This window comes from Thalassophryne amazonica, chromosome 16, assembly GCF_902500255.1.
Source record: "Thalassophryne amazonica chromosome 16, fThaAma1.1, whole genome shotgun sequence".
NCBI classification, from domain to species: domain Eukaryota; kingdom Metazoa; phylum Chordata; class Actinopteri; order Batrachoidiformes; family Batrachoididae; genus Thalassophryne; species Thalassophryne amazonica.
In genome coordinates this window covers 6,508,848-6,531,239 of record NC_047118.1, presented here as the reverse complement: position 1 = coordinate 6,531,239, position 22,392 = coordinate 6,508,848, and the positions used below count along the sequence as shown (strand labels likewise).

At 41.8% G+C, this 22,392-nt stretch overlaps 1 protein-coding gene across 3 annotated transcripts in view; it reads right to left on the bottom strand.

Annotated features, from left to right (window-relative positions):
• Positions 1-1,307: 1,307 nt before the first annotated feature.
• The window catches only part of asic2 (acid-sensing (proton-gated) ion channel 2), a 1,153,097-nt gene continuing 1,132,012 nt past the window's right edge, over positions 1,308-22,392 (bottom strand). For 2 of the 3 annotated variants that reach the window (XM_034189651.1, XM_034189650.1), the window contains one exon: positions 13,163-13,862. In XM_034189651.1, coding sequence (XP_034045542.1) covers positions 13,761-13,862 — 102 coding nt within the window. In that variant the 3' untranslated portion in view covers positions 13,163-13,760. Of the gene's footprint in view, positions 1,355-13,162; positions 13,863-22,392 lie in introns of those variants that run through there. The other variant, XR_004565497.1, reaches the window with a different exon arrangement.

Sequence of the window (22,392 nt, the reverse complement as noted above, 5' to 3'; positions counted from 1 at the left end):
TGCACATTTTGTATTGTGAATTATTTAGTGTTTAGTGTATATTTATACATGCTGATACAGAGAGAATACAGTTCAAACTGGAATCAAATTACTGTGAATAAAGGTTATTCTGATTCTGAAGTGACAGTCTGATTTGCACCCTGCACCCACTTGGTACTCAGATTTCACACTGTGTAAACAGTCATGTGGAGGTGAACATACTGCACTTGCATTTACAACATGCCTGCTAAGCAGTGCATCACAGATCTTCAAGATAAAGCCCCTTTCACATCACCGCAAAAGTAGAGTTGCGCATTGTGTTGTACCTATCACATTGAGTTATGCAGCTCTACGCAGCTCAGCGCCGCGTTTTTGCTCCCCAATGCAGCAGTAAGTGGAAGAAATTAAACGTTTCAGTTTTTCTGTGTAGAGCACTGCACAATCTGCCCAGTCTGCACTTTTGCATGTAATTCTGCGCGACACTGAGCTACTGCATGAAAATCTACATAGCTGTACACTGTAGAAACTGAGTCGGTGACTCCGAATGTTGCGTGGTAGAAACAGAAGCTGGTTTGTGAGCACTGCTGTGGAAGGAGAGGTTTTGCAGGAGTGTGATCACCCTTGTTGCCCTGGCGCTGATGAATGCCAACACAATCGTTAATTTGTTCACAGCAGGTGGGCTTTGCAGGAGTGTGATCACCCTCGTTGTAGCTGCTGAGTGCCAACACGATCGTTGATGGCTGTGTATTTGTTCACAGCAGGGAGGCTTTGCAGGAGCGCGGTCACCCTCATTGCCATGGCGCTGATGAGTCCCGGCATGATCCTTGATAGCTATGTATTTGTTCACAGCAGGGAGGCTTTGCAGCGCCATGATCACCCTCGTCGTCTTGGTGCTGATGAAGCCCCTGTCACATTGGCGTATTCGTAGAGCTGCTCATTACAGTGTATAGTCTATGCTGCAATAAGTGGCTCTCTGCCCACTTCATGTGGACTTTTTTCTCAATATGCAGCAGTATGTTGAGGGCTACACGCGTAGGACGGAAGAAATTAAACATGTTTAATTTTCTTCGGCGTACAGCACAGCATGGAGCCTTCACGCGAGTACATGCAGCGCCGTGCTACTGTCTGCTATTATGAGCCCGCCCACGCTGCAACACGGTACTGTACGCCATTTCACACCTCCTGCAAGATCGTTGCTTCACTTTATCATACTGGACTCATTATATGAGGACTGTTCATATGTCACAAAGCTGACTGTTGTCGTTTCATAAAAGCGCTCTCTCTTGCGCTCTCTCTCTCTCTCTCTTTCTCTCTCTCTCTCTCTCTCTCTCTCTCTCTCTCTCTCAGAGAGAGAGAGTGCGTGAGAGAGAGGGCGCTTTAATTTTAAGGAGTCTGATAGAGAGAAGACATTCTCTCTTTCTCTCTTGAGGGAGAGAGAAGATGCACTCTCTCTCTCTCTCTCTCTTTGTGTGTCTAATCAGAGCTGTGACTCTTTAAAATAAACAGGCACTCGCTGCATGTTGGTGCGATAATCAGACGACCTGATCGATCAAGTCTGATCAAATCAGCAGACCTGATCGGAGCATCTGGAAATTTAAAAGTTTAACGAGTCACAGCAATTTGTTCAGGGCAGCCTTCACCACAGCCAGACTCATCAGCATCTGTACACAAAGAAAGTGATCCAGCAAGACAAAAAAAATAAAAATAATAATAATAATAATGTTAAAAGCCGCACCACACCATGCAGTAGAGAACAGAGTGCACTTCCACAGAGGCAGAAAATAGCAGTGAACTGGTGCGGCATGGCACATGCAATTGTGTGCACACATTAAAATGTGAACACACGCAGCTGCAATATGAATGAACACTGAAAAAAGGCTGAGTACACATGTATTTTGGGTGTATTTAAATGAAACACAATGCTGCAGTGAGCAGCTCTACGAATACACCAATGTGACAGGGGCTTAAGGCCCAACATGGTGATCAGACTGAACTGCGCCTCGGTTTGTGCAAACCAGGCAGCAATTTACAGAAGCATGACTTCAATTGTGAAAAAGTTTCAGATTCGCGTGTGAACAGGTTTGATCCATGCAACATGCAGCGCATGTGGTCCAGTGTGCGTGAGTCTGTGATAAATGATCCACACAGCCCGGCATGTGGTTACATTCTTTCAATTCATAAAATAGATTTCTTTCTAAATCCAGAGACCACAAACAGCAGGTCTAGAAAAAAAGAGCAGACAGAGAGACAGTGCGCTCTCTCTTTCTCTCTCGATGCGCAGGGAAAAACGCAATGTACGTGCACATTTCAGGCGTACTCTAAACACAACAAAACGCTACTCTATGTTTGCGCTGGTGTGAAAGGGGCTTAAGACCTAAGTTCTTCCAAAGATCCCCGGTGCAGACATATTGCAGTCAAGCTGCAATCTTATCTGTTACACTGATACTGCATCTATCCTGGGTCCTCACTCCCTCATAGATCTCCTGAGTAATCCTTACATTTTTTCTGGTACTCCATTCTCCCTCATGCACCTCCAAGCCTCCTGATGTCACATCCTATCATAAACCTTATCTAGATCAATAAATGCCAAACAGTAACCTTTCTGTTTTGCTCTGTGCTTCTTCATGAGTTGTCAGAATCTGAACACTGCAACAGTCATTTATCTACTTGGCATAAAATCAAACTATCTCTCCTGTATGGTGGACTCCACTTTCAGCATTCTGTCCACATTTCTTTGTCAAGTCAGTTCAGTTATTTGTGTTGCACCAAATCGCATTGCAGGTCGTCTGAAGGTGCTTCAGAAGAACAGTATCCAAAAGAGTGGGCAAGCACTCAGTTGGGTAGCCATCCATTCTGGCAACCACAACAATGAAAAACATCAAGAGGTCTTTGTTAATTAAGTTCATACTGCCAGTAAAAAGTCTGATTCATGTGCATATCTGATTTGAATCTCATTCCATGTTGCAAGTCTGAGCATGTTTTTTTTTCCATGTTTTTCTGTTGTTTCCAAATTACATAGTTGCAAGTCCATTTGTCTGAACACTCAGATCAGATTCTGGGTTTGTTTTCTTATGTCTGTGGCTTGTGAATTTTCATCATGCTCCAACAAAAGAAAACATTTGACACGAGGTGTACTTATAGGGATGTTTGTTCACACACACACACACACACACACACACACACACACACACACACACACACACACACACACACACACACACACACACACACACACACACACACACACACACACACACACACACGCCTAAACTAACCTGTAAGATCACATCCACAAAAAGGTCAAAGACGTTTTATGGTCCAGCCTCTCTACAGTCTCATGAATTCAGTGCATCTTGCCCTCCACACACCTGCAGCCGCTTTACATATCAGTGTTCAATCATTTTAAGTCACTTTCCACCATGAGTTGGTGTTAGGTTGTAAGGATTCTTTGGTGGTCTTCTTTCCAGTATTCCTTGGCTGTTTCACTGGTTCCGATTCTCATTATCGTCCTGCCTTTGAGCCTTGAGCCTATTTTTCTGACTGTGATTTATTGACTGCTCCAAAAGGATTTTATCTGCCACATATGTGGATTTCTTGGTTCTGACCCAACCTCATTTGATGACTGCCACACCCTGAGCCTCCTGTTTCACCACATAAGTCCAGTAGCAGTGAAGAGGATTATGGGATTTCTGATTTCTGAGGAAGTGCAAATCTGCTTTCTGGCGAAGAGGAATTATTCTGTCTTCAAGGCCGTTGTATGGAGTTTTACCTGCATTAACCACGCTGGGGGCCAGAGCAGGCGACATTGAAGGAAATTTGAAACTGCTGGCTAAGGCTAAGCGTAAATTTGGTAAGATTGTAATTCACGTCGGCAGTAATGACACCCGGTTACGCCAATCGGAGGTCACTAAAATTAACATTGAATCGGTGTGTAACTTTGCAAAAACAATGTCGGACTCTGTAGTTTTCTCTGGGCCCCTCCCCAATCGGACCGGGAGTGACATGTTTAGCCGCATGTTCTCCTTGAATTGCTGGCTGTCTGAGTGGTGTCCAAAAAATGAGGTGGGCTTCATAGATAATTGGCAAAGCTTCTGGGGAAAACCTGGTCTTGTTAGGAGAGACGGCATCCATCCCACTTTGGATGGAGCAGCTCTCATTTCTAGAAATCTGGCCAATTTTCTTAAATCCTCCAAACCGTGACTATCCAGGGTTGGGACCAGGAAGCAGAGTTGTAGTCTTACACACCTCTCTGCAGCTTCTCTCCCCCTGCCATCCCCTCATTACCCCATCCCCGTAGAGACGGTGTCTGCTCCCAGACCACCAATAACCAGCAAAAATCTATTAAGCATAAAAATTCAAAAAGAAAAAATAATATAGCACCTTCAACTGCACCACAGACTAAAACAGTTAAATGTGGTCTATTAAACATTAGGTCTCTCTCTTCTAAGTCCCTGTTGGTAAATGATATAATAATTGATCAACATATTGATTATTCTGCCTTACAGAAACCTGGTTACAGCAGGATGAATATGTTAGTTTAAATGAGTCAACACCCCCGAGTCACACTAACTGTCAGAATGCTCGTAGCACGGGCCGAGGCGGAGGATTAGCAGCAATCTTCCATTCCAGCTTATTAATTAATCAAAAACCCAGACAGAGCTTTAATTCATTTGAAGCTTGACTCTTAGTCTTGTCCATCCAAATTGGAAGTCCCAAAAACCAGTTTTATTTGTTATTATCTATCGTCCACCTGGTCGTTACTGTGAGTTTCTCTGTGAATTTTCAGACCTTTTGTCTGACTTAGTGCTTAGCTCAGATAAGATAATTATAGTGGGCGATTTTAACATCCACACACATGCTGAGAATGACAGCCTCAACACTGCATTTAATCTATTATTAGACTCTATTGGCTTTGCTCAAAAAGTAAATGAGTCCACCCACCACTTTAATCATATCTTAGATCTTGTTCTGACTTATGGTATGGAAATAGAAGACTTAACAGTATTCCCTGAAAACTCCCTTCTGTCTGATCATTTCTAATAACATTTACATTTACTCTGATGGACTACCCAGCAGTGGGGAATAAGTTTCATTACACTAGAAGTCTTTCAGAAAGCGCTGTAACTAGGTTTAAGGATATGATTCCTTCTTTATGTTCTCTAATGCCATATACCAACACAGTGCAGAGTAGCTACCTAAACTCTGTAAGTGAGATAGAGTATCTCGTCAATAGTTTTACATCCTCATTGAAGACAACTTTGGATGCTGTAGCTCCTCTGAAAAAGAGAGCTTTAAATCAGAAGTGCCTGACTCCGTGGTATAACTCACAAACTCGTCGCTTAAAGCAGATAACCCGTAAGTTGGAGAGGAAATGGCGTCTCACTAATTTAGAAGATCTTCACTTAGCCTGGAAAAAGAGTCTGTTGCTCTATAAAAAAGCCCTCCGTAAAGCTAGGACATCTTTCTACTCATCACTAATTGAAGAAAATAAGAACAACCCCAGGTTTCTTTTCAGCACTGTAGCCAGGCTGACAAAGAGTCAGAGCTCTATTGAGCTGAGTATTCCATTAACTTTAACTAGTAATGACTTCATGACTTTCTTGCTAACAAAATTTTAACTATTAGAGAAAAAATTACTCATAACCATCCCAAAGACGTATCGTTATCTTTGGCTGCTTTCAGTGATGCCGGTATTTGGTTAGACTCTTTCTCTCCGATTGTTCTGTCTGAGTTATTTTCATTAGTTACTTCATCCAAACCATCAACATGTTTATTAGACCCCATTCCTACCAGGCTGCTCAAGGAAGCCCTACCATTATTTAATGCTTCGATCTTAAATATGATCAATCTATCTTTGTTAGTTGGCTATGTACCACAGGCTTTTAAGGTGGCAGTAATTAAATCATTACTTAAAAAGCCATCACTTAACCCAGCTATCCTAGCTAATTATAGGCCAATCTCCAACCTTCCTTTTCTCTCAAAAATTCTTGAAAGGGTAGTTGTAAAACAGCTAACTGATCATCTGCAGAGGAATGGTCTATTTGAAGAGTTTCAGTCAGGTTTTAGAATTCATCATACTACAGAAACAGCATTATTGAAGGTTACAAATGATCTTCTTATGGCCTCGGACAGTGGACTCATCTCTGTGCTTGTTCTGTTAGACCTCAGTGCTGCTTTTGATACTGTTGACCATAAAATTTTATTACAGAGATTAGAGCATGCCATAGGTATTAAAGGCACTGCGCTGCGGTGGTTTGAATCATATTTGTCTAATAGATTATAATTTATTCATGTAAATGGGGAATCTTCTTCACAGACTAAAGTTAATTATGGAGTTCCACAAGGTTCTGTGCTAGGACCAATTTTATTCACTTTATACATGCTTCCCTTAGGCAGTATTATTAGACGGTATTGCTTAAATTTTCATTGTTACGCAGATGATACCCAGCTTTATCTATCCATGAAGCCAGAGGACACACACCAATTAGCTAAACTGCAGGATTGTCTTACAGACATAAAGACATGGATGACCTCTAATTTCCTGCTTTTAAACTCAGATAAAACTGAAGTTATTGTACTTGCCCCACAAATCTTAGAAACATGGTGTCTAACCAGATCCTTACTCTGGATGGCATTACCCTGACCTCTAGTAATACTGTGAGAAATCTTGGAGTCATTTTTGATCAGGATATGTCATTCAAAGCGCATATTAAACAAATATGTAGGACTGCTTTTTTTGCATTTACGCAATATCTCTAAAATCAGAAAGGTCTTGTCTCAGAGTGATGCTGAAAAACTAATTCATGCATTTATTTCCTCTAGGCTGGACTATTGTAATTCATTATTATCAGGTTGTCCTAAAAGTTCCCTGAAAAGCCTTCAGTTAATTCAAAATGCTGCAGCTAGAGTACTAACGGGGACTAGAAGGAGAGAGCATATCTCACCCATATTGGCCTCTCTTCATTGGCTTCCTGTTAATTCTAGAATAGAATTTAAAATTCTTCTTCTTACTTATAAGGTTTTGAATAATCAGGTCCCATCTTATCTTAGGGACCTCGTAGTACCATATCACCCCAATAGAGCGCTTCGCTCTCAGACTGCAGGCTTACTTGTAGTTCCTAGGGTTTGTAAGAGTAGAATGGGAGGCAGAGCCTTCAGCTTTCAGGCTCCTCTCCTGTGGAACCAGCTCCCAATTCAGATCAGGGAGACAGACACCCTCTCTACTTTTAAGATTAGGCTTAAAACTTTCCTTTTTGCTAAAGCTTATAGTTAGGGCTGGATCAGGTGACCCTGAACCATCCCTTAGTTATGCTGCTATAGACGTAGACTGCTGGGGGTTCCCATGATGCACTGTTTCTTTCTCTTTTTGCTCTGTATGCACCACTCTGCATTTAATCATTAGTGATCGATCTCTGCTCCCCTCCACAGCATGTCTTTTTCCTGGTTCTCTCCCTCAGCCCCAACCAGTCCCAGCAGAAGACTGCCCCTCCCTGAGCCTGGTTCTGCTGGAGGTTTCTTCCTGTTAAAAGGGAGTTTTTCCTTCCCACTGTCGCCAAGTGCTTGCTCACAGGGGGTCGTTTTGACCGTTGGGGTTTTTCTGTAATTATTGTATGGCCTTGCCTTACAATATAAAGCGCCTTGGGGCAACTGTTTGTTGTGATTTGGCGCTATATAAATAAAATTGATTTGATTTGATTAGAGGGACACGTTATAGAGGTGGTTCATGAGTACAAATATCTTGGCATCTTACTTGACGACTCCCTCACTTTTAAGCCACATATTGACAAACTGGTTAAAAAACTGAAACTCAAATTGCGGTTTTTCTTTAGAAACAAATTACGTTTTTCTTTTGAAGTGAAAAAGCAGCTTGTCACTGCAACATTTTTTTATCAGTTTTAGATTATGGAGACCTGTTGTATATGAACGCTTCAGCTCAATGTCTTCATAAGATTGCCTCTGTTTATATGCTTCTCTGTGGTTCATTACCAACTGTAGAGCCTTGACTCATCATTGCGAACTGTACTGTAGAGTGGGATGGCCTTCTTTGTCCACCAGAAGACTGGGACATTGGTATATTTTTATTTACAAGGCCATGCTCGGACTGCTACCCTCCTACATTTGTAATTTAATCACACAGAGGAGTATTGAATCTTATTCATTGCGTTCAAATGATCGTTTCTTGTTGACGGTCCCATTTGCCTGCACCGAACTTGGAAAAAGGGCATTTGTTTATTCTGCTCCTTCTACTTGGAACATGTTGCAAAAGGACTGGAGATTAACAGAATTTTTTTCATTGAATGCCTTTAAGTCCGAACTGAGAGCACTTGAGACCACTTCATTACAATGTAAATGTTTGTTATAATTTTTATATTTGCAATTATGTAAATTGATGTAATTGATATAACTTCTGCTGCCTCTTGGCCAGGACTTCCTTGAAAAAGAGGTTTTAACCCCTTAACGCCTATTGTCGCATATATGCTACAATATTTGACTCAAATATGCAACATACCAAATTGACCAGTATGCCTGTTGTCGCATATTTGCAACATACCAGTATTATTATTATAACATTATAACATAAATTATTACCAAAATACCAAAATTACTATTTATTTTTTGTGCAAAAGTGAAATTAATAATCTCAACATTATTTACCATCTACTTAAAGGCAAAAACACACACAAAACATTTTTTTATATACAGCTGCAAAAACGGGATGAGAAAGCCTAATCCATCTTGCCTCCTAACTGGCTGGCGTATAAAGTGCAGACCTTTCAACCTTCCCGAAAATGAATGAAAGGGAGCTGCGCAGCCTCAGCCAGAACCACGACAAAGCCCGTTTTTGCTTCTAATTTTTACCCCAATGGAGCACGATCATACAGGTTTTGAGCCGTAGTCACTACAAATACCCCATTTATAGAAGTTCAGACATGATTGAAGCTGTTACTACAAATATCTGGAATGATCACGTATAATCAACTATTTCGAGACTCGGGATGAAATTTTTGAACAGTTAAACAACTGAATTTTGATTTCAAATCTGATGTTGATGACGGCCGTAACTACTATGTATGCAAATTTTGTTCAAGACTGACAAAGATGGACCAAGAAGTTACTATGATGTATAAAAATGTGCCCTGACTTAGTCACCAAATTAATCATGACCATATTTTGGGCATAACATGAAATAAACCAATCAGACACCTGTCACTGCCTTTAGCAGCAACTGTCACATTGCTATTCAGGTGTTGAAGGTACAACTGAGAGGTTTTCTGGCTTGGAAAGGTTTCTGCTTGAAAAGCATCAAAAGGTGCAAGCAAGAGCAACTGTCGTCCACAAGAGGAAGTCTTTTTTCACTTGATATGACATTTATACCACTGCACTGCCTCTTGTTACTGAAAAATGCCCACTCTGATTGAAAATTAATGGCAACTCGTTGCTTGCTGTCACTTGTAGCTAATGTGACCGTAGGGTAAAGAGCCAAGTGTATTTGGACATGTTCCCAATGCATTTACTGTCTTCACTTTAGATTGTGCGCTACAGGTTGTGGAGATTATAGACCAATATGGAAGCCACACGATGACGCCATCACTGCAAAATCACAATTTCTTTTAATTATTTCACATTAAAAACACACACAATGTATGCTGCATCACAACATGAGAAAACGCCGTCTCGCGGTAACAGTTGAAGCCAAAATAGAGAGATGAAGCAGCCATTGCCTTTGCTGCCACCCTGCAGGCTGGCTGAGGATTGCCTTCGTCTGAAGCCACTATGTGAGCTCACGCACACAGACAGCAGGTGGAGCACAGATGGGAAATCATCATTGAAACAGTCTCACAAAGCACTTGAAGTCATTCTTACCCGTAAAGCAGAGTGCTGCGATGACAGACACCATGCTGGGATGATTACGGACCAGAAATGTAAAAATGCTCAGATACACTAATTCATCCAAAAAGTCTCACACAAGCTTTTTGTGTTGAGCCATACATAAGTAAGTGTTGGCTCCAGCACACTCAGAGGATTCTCAGTGCTCACAGAAAATCGTTTCCTTTATTTTTTTAAGCATGATATTTAGGAATCCCAGAACCCCACCGGCTGTTATGTGAGAGTCTCACCTGCTGCACTTTATGAAAAATGTGACAAATATTTTGTCACGTGTGGGCAAGAGATTGATATTTCATGAAACAGGAGGCGTTTTAAAATAGTCTGCATGGTACCCGTTTTTATGAGGAATAAAAACATATTTACACCATAATACAGCAGACCCTGTGCCTTAAAAGTCGTCTTCTTTCATTTTGACAAATGAAAATGATAAACTTTGGAGTTTTTTTATTCCAATTACTTTTTTGGTGATAGAATAAGTACAGAATTGTCATCTGTGTGCATTGACACGGTCACATGGCTTGCTGTGGGTGATGCAAATAAATTCAAATTCTATGTCACTGAGTTGGGTACTGTGATGAGGTACAGTAGCCAGAAGCCAGTCATTTATTCACATAAATTAAATATGAGTCAAGCATCCCCTCAAAGATTTGTGTGGAGAAGAGCAGAAGTGATTAAAGTCAAACTGACTTTTGGAGAAATATGCAACATAGCTTACAGCGTCTTACAATTTCCTTCACCAGATAATATTACCCACAGGCACAAAGACAGTCAGGGCTACAACACAGGTCCTGGCGATCACCTGCCCTGCATGTCAGGTGTGCAATCAGGAATGAAAAAACAAACAAAACACAGTTTGGAATAATCAAATGTGGGTACTGTTATGTGTCGGACGCAGCTCGGAGAACCGACCAGCGTTTGAAGGACCCAGTATGAAATAAGCAGAGCACGGTACAAAGGCTAACTGAATTTAATACATAACAGTGATACAAAAAATACAAAAGAAAGTGTGGTCTGGCGTGGTGCGCTCCCAGCAGCGCTAACGGTCCAGAGCCAGAAGCTGTTCGGACCCAAGGACCCCGCCGACACCCCCCAGGTGGCCGCAACAAACCGAGTCTGTGAAAGAAGGAACCATTATGTGAGTCCACACTCTACACACAGAGAGAACACTTAAAGGTGTACAAACAGCAAACACTTCCTGGCTTGATTACTAATCAGCTTCCCAACCTGCAGGCATGGAACATCCAGTTCACAAAACTCCACTGCAGTGGAAGCCGATACATGACTAACATACAGCTCAATATAAAAAGGTGTGAGGGACACCACATTTACTGACTGTATAAATGTTAGTCACAAAATCTAACGTACCTCAGGAAGTGTGCTGACGAGCGTGAGACCTCACCCCCTCCTCTTTCACAGACCGTGCATCAAACCCTGGACGTTCTCTGCATCCACTGATGATGAGATGGCTCCCGAGACGACGATCTCACCCGTCTGGTCACAAGGTCGAGTCTCTGGCAAATACACACTGTATACTCCAGTCTTAAATGCCACCATGTTCCAATCCATATAGATGCACCACAGCTGTGAGTCCTGACGAGCCGCAGGTGATCAGGATGAGGTCCTGATAACCTCAGCAACACAGCCACTCAGTCCCAAATGCAAGCCACCTGGAAGGAAAAACAAAAGACAGAAACAAAAAGGCAGCCAGGCCCCCCAGCCATACAACAGGTGCAGCAGGTATAATGAGGCAGGTAATGTTATAGCAAAATCATGCAAATGTGGGTACAAGCACCAAATTTAGTGTGATGATTCCCAATGTAGTACCTACCAAATCTGGTTAATTAGCCACTTGGAAATCCAAGATGGTGGCCATTTTCCAATAGCAAATCCAAATTACTTTTTGTATAGAAACACTCTGATCACAATGGATGTGTTTTACAGCATCAGTAAATGGTAAATGGTAAATGAACTGCATTTATATAGCACTTTTCCATCTGTATCAGACACTCAAAGTGCTTTACAATTATGCCTCACATTTACCCCGATGTCAGGGTGCTGCCATACAAGGCTCTCACTACACACCGGGAGCAATGGGGGATTAAAGGCCTTGCCCAAGGGCCCTTAGTGATTTTTCCAGTCAGGCGGGGATTTGAACCCATGATCTTCTGGACTCAAGCCCAACACCTTAACCACTAGACCATCACCTCCCCCAGTGAAATCAAAGATGGTGTCTAATTTCAAGATGGCTGCAAAATCAACCCCCATTTTTTTCCTCCCAAAAAAAGTTTTTACATATTTGGTTTTTGTGATATTGGTGTCAAATTGTAGGTTTTCAGACATGCCAGATTTAATTGTACATGTTCCAACAACAATATGATGCTCTTAGTGGTATAAATTGCCATTTGTTCATGTTGACAGCATTTATTAAAAATTACAACACAATATATTCAACACTAAACACCTTTTAGTAAGACTACATGCAGTAGTTTCAAATCGTTTAATACAAAATGTAATTAACTTCACTCTAATTTGGCGCATAAGCAAAAATAAAGCACAATAAATACCATAAATAGCAAATAAAACAGAATATCACAAAATAGAATTTGACATCAATACGATTTTAATCAATCAAATAGGAGCATTTCTATGCAAAAAATAATTTTCAATAGGTCATTTTGGCTTCCAGCTTGAATTTTCAAGTGGACAATTGATCAGATATGCTAATTAATGGTGCTTGCACCATCAAATGCACATTTTTTTCTATTACCTGCTCTACTAGGACAGATGGAAAACATGTGAGGCAGATAATCTCTAGGATCAGGGTTGGTGACCCTCTGGGCAACAACAATCTGTCATTTGACCCAATGATCTTGACATTCAGCTAACTGCTTGACCTAAGGTGGAATTCTGGAATCCACCTGTGTATCCCATTTGGCCCAGATTGGATACAAAAATTAAATACCTACCCCTTTTTCCAAAATTAATTCTTTCAGGCAATTTCATGGCCAACCTTCATTGACAGCATGTTGGGTAGAAATCAACTAAAGGAACTGGGAAGTGTAGGCCAACAAACAGAGGCAGACATAACCTTGGCCCCAGTGATGGACATTTGGCAAATTTGACCTGTGTTTGGGGAATTTCAGAACCCACCGCAATATGTGTGGCAAGTTTGGTGGAAATTGGACCCGGCAACTTGGAGGAATGGTGGAACAAACAAGCAAACAAACCTTTCTCAAAAATAATGTGATGGTTTTTGAGGAAAATAATCTTCATTTATCCCAAGATTGGTGAGCAACCTTTTTACCCCTCAAAGACATTTAATTGTAAATGATTTCAGTCACATTCGGATTACGATTTTAGACACCGTCTGTATATTCGGTGTTGGGTGTGCCACCAGGCTGGTCCTGCAGACAGACACAAAATGGCACAGAGCACAGCAAAGCGACACTGCAGTCCAGCGAAAAGAGAGAGAGACACATGCAGTTTGCACAGCTAAAATCCCAAATCTGTACACTTCATTTGGCAGTGAGCAAAATATGTCGTGTGATACGAAGTCGTCCTACAGAAGGAGATGATTACGGTCCAGTTTCTCTGTGCAGGTCTGTGTATGGACACAGACCCCTGCGCAGTTTTGACAGAACAAACACTCCCACTGGAGTACAGGTCAGAGTGATGGAGAGAGCCAATGGGTCCGGTCGATGGCTCCTTAATCCTGATTAGTGCCACCAAGCAGGTAATGTGACAGAACAAGTGCCATCCTCATACCAAGTGCTGTTTGTGTCCTTCTGTCCCCTATTAGGATCCCACACAGATGCACCGACAGGGAATGTGGTGCCACCCAGTGGTGGGAGCTTCTGGATGGCTGTGAAGGGGGAAAAAATCCCAGAGGAGCCTCAGCAGGCAATCTCCTCCAGCGTGCCCAGTGTGGTCTGAAGTGGGACTGTCACAGTGTGGCTGATTGACTCTGAGTGGTTTGCCACTGGGTCACAGGAACTCTGCGAAAACAGAGTGACAGAGATGTAGAGAAGAAACAAATATTCTTGGTTTAAGAGTGGTCCGGGTCAGGCCGTTTGAAGTGACAACAACACTGTGTCACAGCAAATAGACTAAAGGTAACAAAAGGTTCCACTGAAGAGGCAACGATCGACATCTAAAAATGATTTGCTGCAGAATACTGCGTTATACCTACAAACTATTACAAGTTAATCATCATGTAGAATCCACACTTACTACATGATATCTCATATAGCAGTATTGTTTTCAGTCATATGTGTCTGGGATCAAACTTAGTGGAAAGATTGAAGCTCAGACAAGGACAAAGTGATTTGAATTTGAGAAAAAAAAACTAGTCAAAAGTCAAGGGTAGGGCAGCACAGTGGCTCAGTGGTAAGCACTGTTGCCTCACAAGAAGATCATGGGATTGATTCCTACCTGTGGCCTTTCTGTGTGGAGTATGCATGTTCTTCGGTGTTTGTGTGCCTTCCCACATCCAAAGGCATGCAGGTTAGGTGAATTGGAAACTTTAAATTGACCATAGGTGTATATGCGTTTATCTGTCTATATGTGGCCCTATGACAGACTGGCGTCCTGTCCTGGGTGTACCCTGACTCACACCCTAAGCTCCAGCCCCCGGGACCCTTAACTGGAGTAAGCGGGTATAGAAATGAATGAATGTACACAAACAGGCCTCATTCATAGAATTACCTCATACCTGCCACTAAAACACTTTTGTTTACATGATTGTCTAAAGCACCCCCTCTAAATTGGGTGGGCTTTTTAAGATGCAAGAATTTTCCAGATCCCCCTCTGCGTATCAACTGCCACGTCGGCTGCCACATCACTGTTGCTGCTTTACCCTAATTCTGCCCCAACATCCAACTTTGGGCTCCAATTGGCGGAGAAGATCTGTTTAATCATCACTTACTCATATCTCAAGTAAGCATCAGAGGGGAGTGATTATAACTGGCACACATCTGCCAAACTCAAAACTATATGCTGCTGTTGCAATAACTATTCTTCTGTGTGAGTTGTCTGACAGAAATGATCATTGGAGGTCACTAATGGAATTTAGAATGGCTATTACAAGGAAATAATTAATGATTCATCAGTAATTACTGTTAAATACTAAGATTATATTTTCCAGCACCAAATCAGAAAAGGTTTTGAGACAAAATGGAAAATGCAAATAAAAAGCTAATTTGGTGATGGGTGAGCTTGAAATGCCAAAGTCCAGTTCGTAACAGCTTATCAGTAAACAGTTTGGAGCCAAGCTGGATTAAACATGGTTGAAAGGCCGTGGAATAGTAAAGCAAAAAGTTGTTACATTTTGGACAGAATTAGTGAAACGTAATAATCACACAGAGCCATATACAGTGGTATGTAAAAGTTTGGACACCCCTGATGATTTCCATGATTTTCCTTTATAAATCATTGGCTGCTTGGATCAGCAATTTCAGTTAAATATATCATATAGCAGACAAACAGTGATATTTGAGAAGTGAAATTAAGTTTATAGGGTTTACAGAAAGTGTGCAATAATTCTTTAAACAAAATTAGGCAGGTGCATAAATTTGGACAGCTCAACAGAAAAAAACATCAATATTTAGTAGATCCTCCTTTTGCAGAAATAACAGCCTCTAAACACTTCCCATAGCTTCCAATGAGAGTCTGGATCCTGGCTGAAGATACTTTGGACCATTCTTCTTTATAAAACATCTCAGGTTTGTTGGTTTCTGAGCATGGACAGCCTATTTAAAATCATACCACAGATTTTCAATAATATTCGGGTCTGGGGTCTGAGATGGCCATTCCAGAACGCTGTACTTGTTTCTGTGCATGAATGCCTTAGTAGATTTTGAGGAGTGTTTAGGGTCATTGTCTTGTTGAAAGTTCCAGCTCCCGTGCAATTTTAACTTTGTCACTGATTCATGAACATTGTTATCAAGAATCTGCTGATATTGACTGGAATCCATGTGACCCTCAACTTTAACAAGATTCCCAGTACCTGCACTGGCCACACAGCCACACAGCATGATGGAGCCACCTCCAAACTTGGAATGTTGTGTTCTTTTTCAGCCATGCATACCGCCCCTTGTCATGTCCAAATAACTCAATTTAGTTTCATCAGTCCACAGCACCTTATTCAAAATGAAGCCAGCTTGTCCAAATGTGCTTTACCATACCTCAAGCAATTCTGTTTGTGGTGTGTACACAGAAAAGGCTTCCTCTGCATTTCAGCATCATACAGCAACTCTTTGTGCAAAGTGCACTGTATAGTTGAATGATGCACAGAGACACTATCTGCAGCAAGATCATGTTGTAGGTCTTTGGAGCAGGTCTGTGGGTTGACTATGACTGTTCTCACCATCCTTCGCTTCAGCTTATCTGATACTTTTCTTGGCCTGCCACTTCAGGCCTTAACTAGTACTGCGCCTGCGGTCTTCCATTTCCTCACTATGTTCCTCACAGTGGAAACTGACAGCTGAAATCTCTGAGATAGCTTTGTGTATCCTTCCCCTAAACCATGATGTTGAACAGTCTTTGTTTTCAGGTAATTTGAGAGTTGTTTAGAGGCTCCCATGTTACCACTCATTAGAAAAGATGCAAAGAGGGGAAATGGCTACCTTAAAAACCCTTTCTCATGACTGGATTCACCTGTGTAAGTAGGGCAAGGGTCAATAAGCTTACAAACCAATTCTGTGTTCCAGTAATTAGTGCTGAATATATTCAAATCAATAAAATGACAAGTGTGCCCAAATTTATGCACCTGCCTAATTTTGTTTAAACAATTATTGCACACTTTCTGTAAATACTAGAAACTTCATTTCACTTCTCAAATATCAGTGTATTCGTCTGCTATATGATATATTTAACTGAAATTTCTGATCCAGACAACCAATGATTTATAAAGGAAAATCATGAAAATCATTAGGGGTGCCCAAACCTTTGCATACAACTGTAAATATACACTCAACAAAAATATAAACGCAACACTTTTGGTTTTGCTCCCATTTTGTATGAGATGAACTCAAAGATCTAAAACTTTTTCCACATACACAATATCACCATTTCCTTCAAATATTGTTCACAAACCAGTCTAAATCTGTGATAGTGAGCACTTCTCCTTTGCTGAGATAATCCATCCCACCTCACAGGTGTGCCATATCAAGATGCTGATTAGACACCATGATTAGTGCACGGGTGTGCCTTAGACTGCCCACAATAAAAGGCCACTCTGAAAGGTGCAGTTTTATCACACAGCACAATGCCACAGATGTCGCAAGATTTGAGGGAGAGTGCAATTGGCATGCTGACAGCAGGAATGTCAACCAGAGCTGTTGCTCGTGTATTGAATGTTCATTTCTCTACCATAAGCCGTCTCCAAAGGCGTTTCAGAGAATTTGGCAGTACATCCAACCAGCCTCACAACCGCAGACCACGTGTAACCACACCAGCCCAGGACCTCCACATCCAGCATGTTCACCTCCAAGATCGTCTGAGACCAGCCACTCGGACAGCTGCTGAAACAGTCGGTTTGCATAACCAAAGAATTTCTGCACAAACTGTCAGAAACCGTCTCAGGGAAGCTCATCTGCATGCTCGTCGTCCTCATCAGGGTCTCGACCTGACTCCAGTTCGTCGTCGCAACTTGGCACAGCCATTGAAGAGGAGTGGACCAACATTCCACAGGCCACAATTGACAACCTGATCAACTCTATGCAAAGGAGATGTGTTGCACTGCATGAGGCAAATGGTGGTCACACCAGATACTGACTGGTATCCCCCCCCCAATAAAACAAAACTGCACCTTACAGAGTGGCCTTTTATTGTGGGCAGTCTAAGGCAAAACCTGTGCACTAATCATGGTGTCTAATCAGCATCTTGATATGGCACACCTGTGAGGTGGGATGGATGATCTCAGCAAAGGAGAAGTGCTCACTATCACAGATTTAGACTGGTTTGTGAACAATATTTGAGGGAAATGGTGATATTGTGCATGTGGAAAAAGTTTTAGATCTTTGAGTTCTTCTTATACAAAATGGGAGCAAAACCAAAAGTGTTGCGTTTATATTTTTGTTGAATATATATTTAATTGGCACAGGGCCTTCAACCACATGAACACCACATGATTTTCCAAATCTTTTAGATATGGAAACCTATAAATACCTACGGTCACCAATCTGATGTTCACTGGATCTACACAGTTATCGAGATACACCACAAAGTGCTTCATTGTAGATATTAAAATTCAACTTGTTTTCAAGCCCATACATTATGAAAGGAGAAATAGATGAAAATTTAAAAATGCACAAAGTCCGCATTTTGCAATGTTGACCAAAGTGGAAAAAAATTAATGGGTTTAGCCTTCTCCCATTGCCAACCTCTCCACCAATTCTCATGTATATAAATGCATATGTTTTGAGTCATCATGTGTAAAATGAAAATAAGGACCTTAGTGGAGGTACAATGCATCCGGACAGTATTTACAGCACTTCACATTTTGTTATGTTACAGCCTTATTCCAAAATGGAATAACTCATTTTTTCCTCAAAATTCTACACACAATACCCCATAATGACAATGTGAATGCTTTTTTTAGATAAAGTATTTTAAAATGTATTAAAAATAAAAAAAAAACCTAAAAAATCACATGTACATAAGTATTTATAACCATTGCAATGGAGCTCAAAATTGAGCTCAGTTGCATCCTGTTTCCATCCTTGTTCATCCTTGAGATGTTTCTACAGCTTAACTGGAGTCCACCTGGGGTAAATTCAGTTAATTGGACATAATTTGGAAAGGCACACACCTGTTTACATATAAGGTCCCATAGTTGACAGTGCATGTCAGAGCACGAACCAAACATGAAGTCAAAGGAATTGTCTGTAGACCTCAGAGACAGGATTGTTTTCAGGCACAAATCTGAGGAAGGGCACAGAAACATTTCTGCTGCTTTGAAGGTCCCAATGAGCTCAGTCGCCTCCATCATCTGTATATGGATGATGTTCAGATCGACCAGGACCTTTCCTGGAGCTGGCCGCCCGTCTAAAGTGAGCGATCGGAAGAGAAGGATCTTAGTCAGGGAGGTGACTAAGAACCCGATGGACACTCTGTCAGAGCGCAAGCATTCAGCTCCAGCATTCCTTTGTGGTGAGAGGAGAACCATCTAGAAGAAAAACCATCTCTGCAGCAATCCACCAATGAGGCCTGTATGGTAGAGTGGCCAGATGGAAGCCACTCCTTAGTAAATGGCACATGGCAGCCCACCTGGAGTTTGACAAAAGTCACCTGAAGGACTTTCAGACCATGAGAAACAAAATTCTCTGGTCTGATGAGACAAAGATTGAACTCTTTGGTGTGAATGCCAGTCGTCATGTTTGGAGAAAACCAGGCACCATCCCTACAGTGAAGCATGGTGGTGGCAGCATCATGCTGTGGGGATGTTTTTCAGCAGTAGGAACTGGGAGACTAGTCAGGATTGAGGGAAAGATGAATGCAGCAATGTACAGAGACATCCTGGATGAAAACCTGCTCCAGAGCGCTCTTGACCTCAGACTGGGGCGAAGGTTCATTTTTCAGCAGGACAATGACCCTAAGCACACAGCCAAGATATCAAAGGATTGGCTTCAGGACAACTCTGTGAATGTCTTTGAGTGGCCAAACCAGAGCCCAGACCTGAATCTGATTGAACATCTCTGAAGAGATCCGAAAATGGCTGCGCACCAACATTCCCCATCCAATGTGATGGAGCTTGAGAGGTGCTGTAAAGAGGAATGGACAAAACTGCCCAAAGGTAGGTGCACCAAGCTTGTGGCATCATATTCAAGAAGATTTGAGGCTGTAATTTCTGCCAAAGGTGCATCAACAAAATATTGAGCAAAGGGTGTGAATACTTATGCATGTGTGATTTCTTAGGTTTTATTTTTAAAAAGTCTGCAAACAAAAAGAAAAACAATGGTTTATTTCATGTTGTCATTATGTGGTGTTGTGAGTAGAATTTTGAGGGGAAAATTAATTTACTCCATTTTGGAAAAAGGCTGTAACATAACAAAATGTGGAAAAAGTGAAGCGCTGTGAATACTATCTGGATTCACTGTAACTACAGACAAAGCAGCCTTGCCTGTGGAAGCCGACATCTGGTGGCTGAGCTCATTTCAAACTGTCTTTAGCTCAACCTACTCCTGATTTCCATTGTGCATGTGATAAGATTATTCTCTGCAACAAGGAGTAGGTGGTGTTCAGTAAGTTGCAGACAGATCTATGTTATATTGCACATGCAAATCAAAGTTGCTTTTTAGGTTGGGAAGATACATCAAAGCTAATCAATTTGTCCTCATTGGATGCCCGTTTAATATAAGGAGTTACGAGATGATTGCATTTATTGTTTTTGCATTATCACATGGACAAACTGGAAGGGATGGAGTCATTTATCCATTTGTCTATTGTCTGCATGCCTCAGTTTTTCCAAAGCCTAGGAAGAAGGTTATGAAATGTCAAAAAAAGGAATCTTGTGACGCAGTTTCAGCTGACTACAGGAGTGCTTTCCGGCAATTTCCCGGATGATCCCTGCAGTTCAATGTCATCATGCTGTTGATTTGGCCTTATAATCTATATGCTTGTACAGTGAACAGATTCAAAAATAACTCATTCACACCCCACTTAGGAAAACCACGTCATTCAAGCAGGTTCAAACATGCTCTGTGGTTCCTGTAAGTGGAGTAATGTCCTTGGAAATTATGTTGAAATGACAAATCATTTTACATTCTGTTGGTGAGGTATTACTCAGCAGCAGACAGACAGATTTAAAAAGCAAAAATGTCCAGAATGGATTAAAACATAATTTTTCTCATTAGAAAGCCAGTGAGGTGCAACAGAGCCACTACATTTTTCAAGCCTATTTTCAAGCAAACAACCAACAAATTTTGTTTTAATTAATGCATTTCATCATATTTTAAAATTAACTTCAACCATCACGGGGCCAGCACTTTGCTGCTGTGAAAAACAAACATTTGTACAATCTTGCATTAGATGATTAGAAACCTTCAAACAATAACTTACCCAAATTATATATATGGCATGTCCAGCTCGTCCACAATTTCTCGGATAGTCACACGACTGAAAAGCCACCGAAAGCCATCTGAATCTTCTGAATGGTGCAAGAGCTGGGCATGTTACAACATGTCCTGTGAGACCAACACAGAGGTGCTTTTGTCCCGCGCCATTAGCGGCTCCGTGGAGATTCCTCCGCTCCTCTTTCCATGACAAAAACTCCTGTAACAGTGGAATGTGCCGAAAAAGTGCTGATGTCCACATTTTCTGCCATTTCCCTGGTAGTCAGAAGACGTCCCGGATCAACACAGCGTTCACTTTGGAAATGATCTGGTCGTTTCAGCCTGTCGATCACCGATCGGCGCGCGGCGCACCCCGTCGTGCGCCATCTTTAAACCGGCTGTAACACTCGTTAATCTGTGTGATCCCCATAGAATCGTCCCTGAAAGCCATCTGAATCTTCCGAATGGTTTCCACCTGGCTGTCTCTCACAGTTTCTGGAAAAATTTGATGCAGCAAAGCTCCAAATCGTTCAGACATTTTCCTCGCAATGAAAAGCCGACGAGCAGGGTGGACCACTGCTCACTCAAAGCATGCTCACAGGTGAATGACGCAACCGACAGGCATGAAAAAACTCACGCATGTATGCATATATACTCAACAAAAATATAAATGCAACACTTTTGGTTTTGCTCCCATTTTGTATGAGATGAACTCAAAGATCTAAAACTTTTTCCACATACACAATATCACCATTTCCTTCAAATATTGTTCACAAACCAGTCTAAATCTGTGATAGTGAGCACTTCTCCTTTGCTGAGATAATCCATCCCACCTCACAGGTGTGCCATACCAAGATGCTGATTAGACACCATGATTAGTGCACAGGTATGCCTTAGACTGCCCACAATAAAAGGACACTCTGAAAGGTGCAGTTTTGTTTTATTGGGGGGGATACCAGTCAGGTGCAGTTTTATCACACAGCACAATGCCACAGATGTCGCAAGATTTGAGGGAGCGTGCAATTGGCATGCTGACAGCAGGAATGTCAACCAGAGCTGTTGCTCGTGTATTGAATGTTCATTTCTCTACCATAAGCCGTCTCCAAAGGTGTTTCAGAGAATTTGGCAGTACATCCAACCAGCCTCACAACCGTAGACCACATGTAACCACACCAGCCCAGGACCTCCACATCCAGCATGATCACCTCCAAGATCATCTGAGACCAGCCACTCGGACAGCTGCTGAAGCAATCGGTTTGCATAACCAAAGAATTTCTGCACAAACTGTCAGAAACCGTCTCAGGGAAGCTCATCTGCATGCTCCTCGTCCTCACTGGGGTCTCGACCTGACTCCAGTTCGTCATCGTAACCGACTTGAGTGGGCAAATGCTCACATTTGCTGGCGTTTGGCACATTGGAGAGGTGTTCTTTTCACGGATGAATCCTGGTTCACACTGTTCAGGGCAGATGGCAG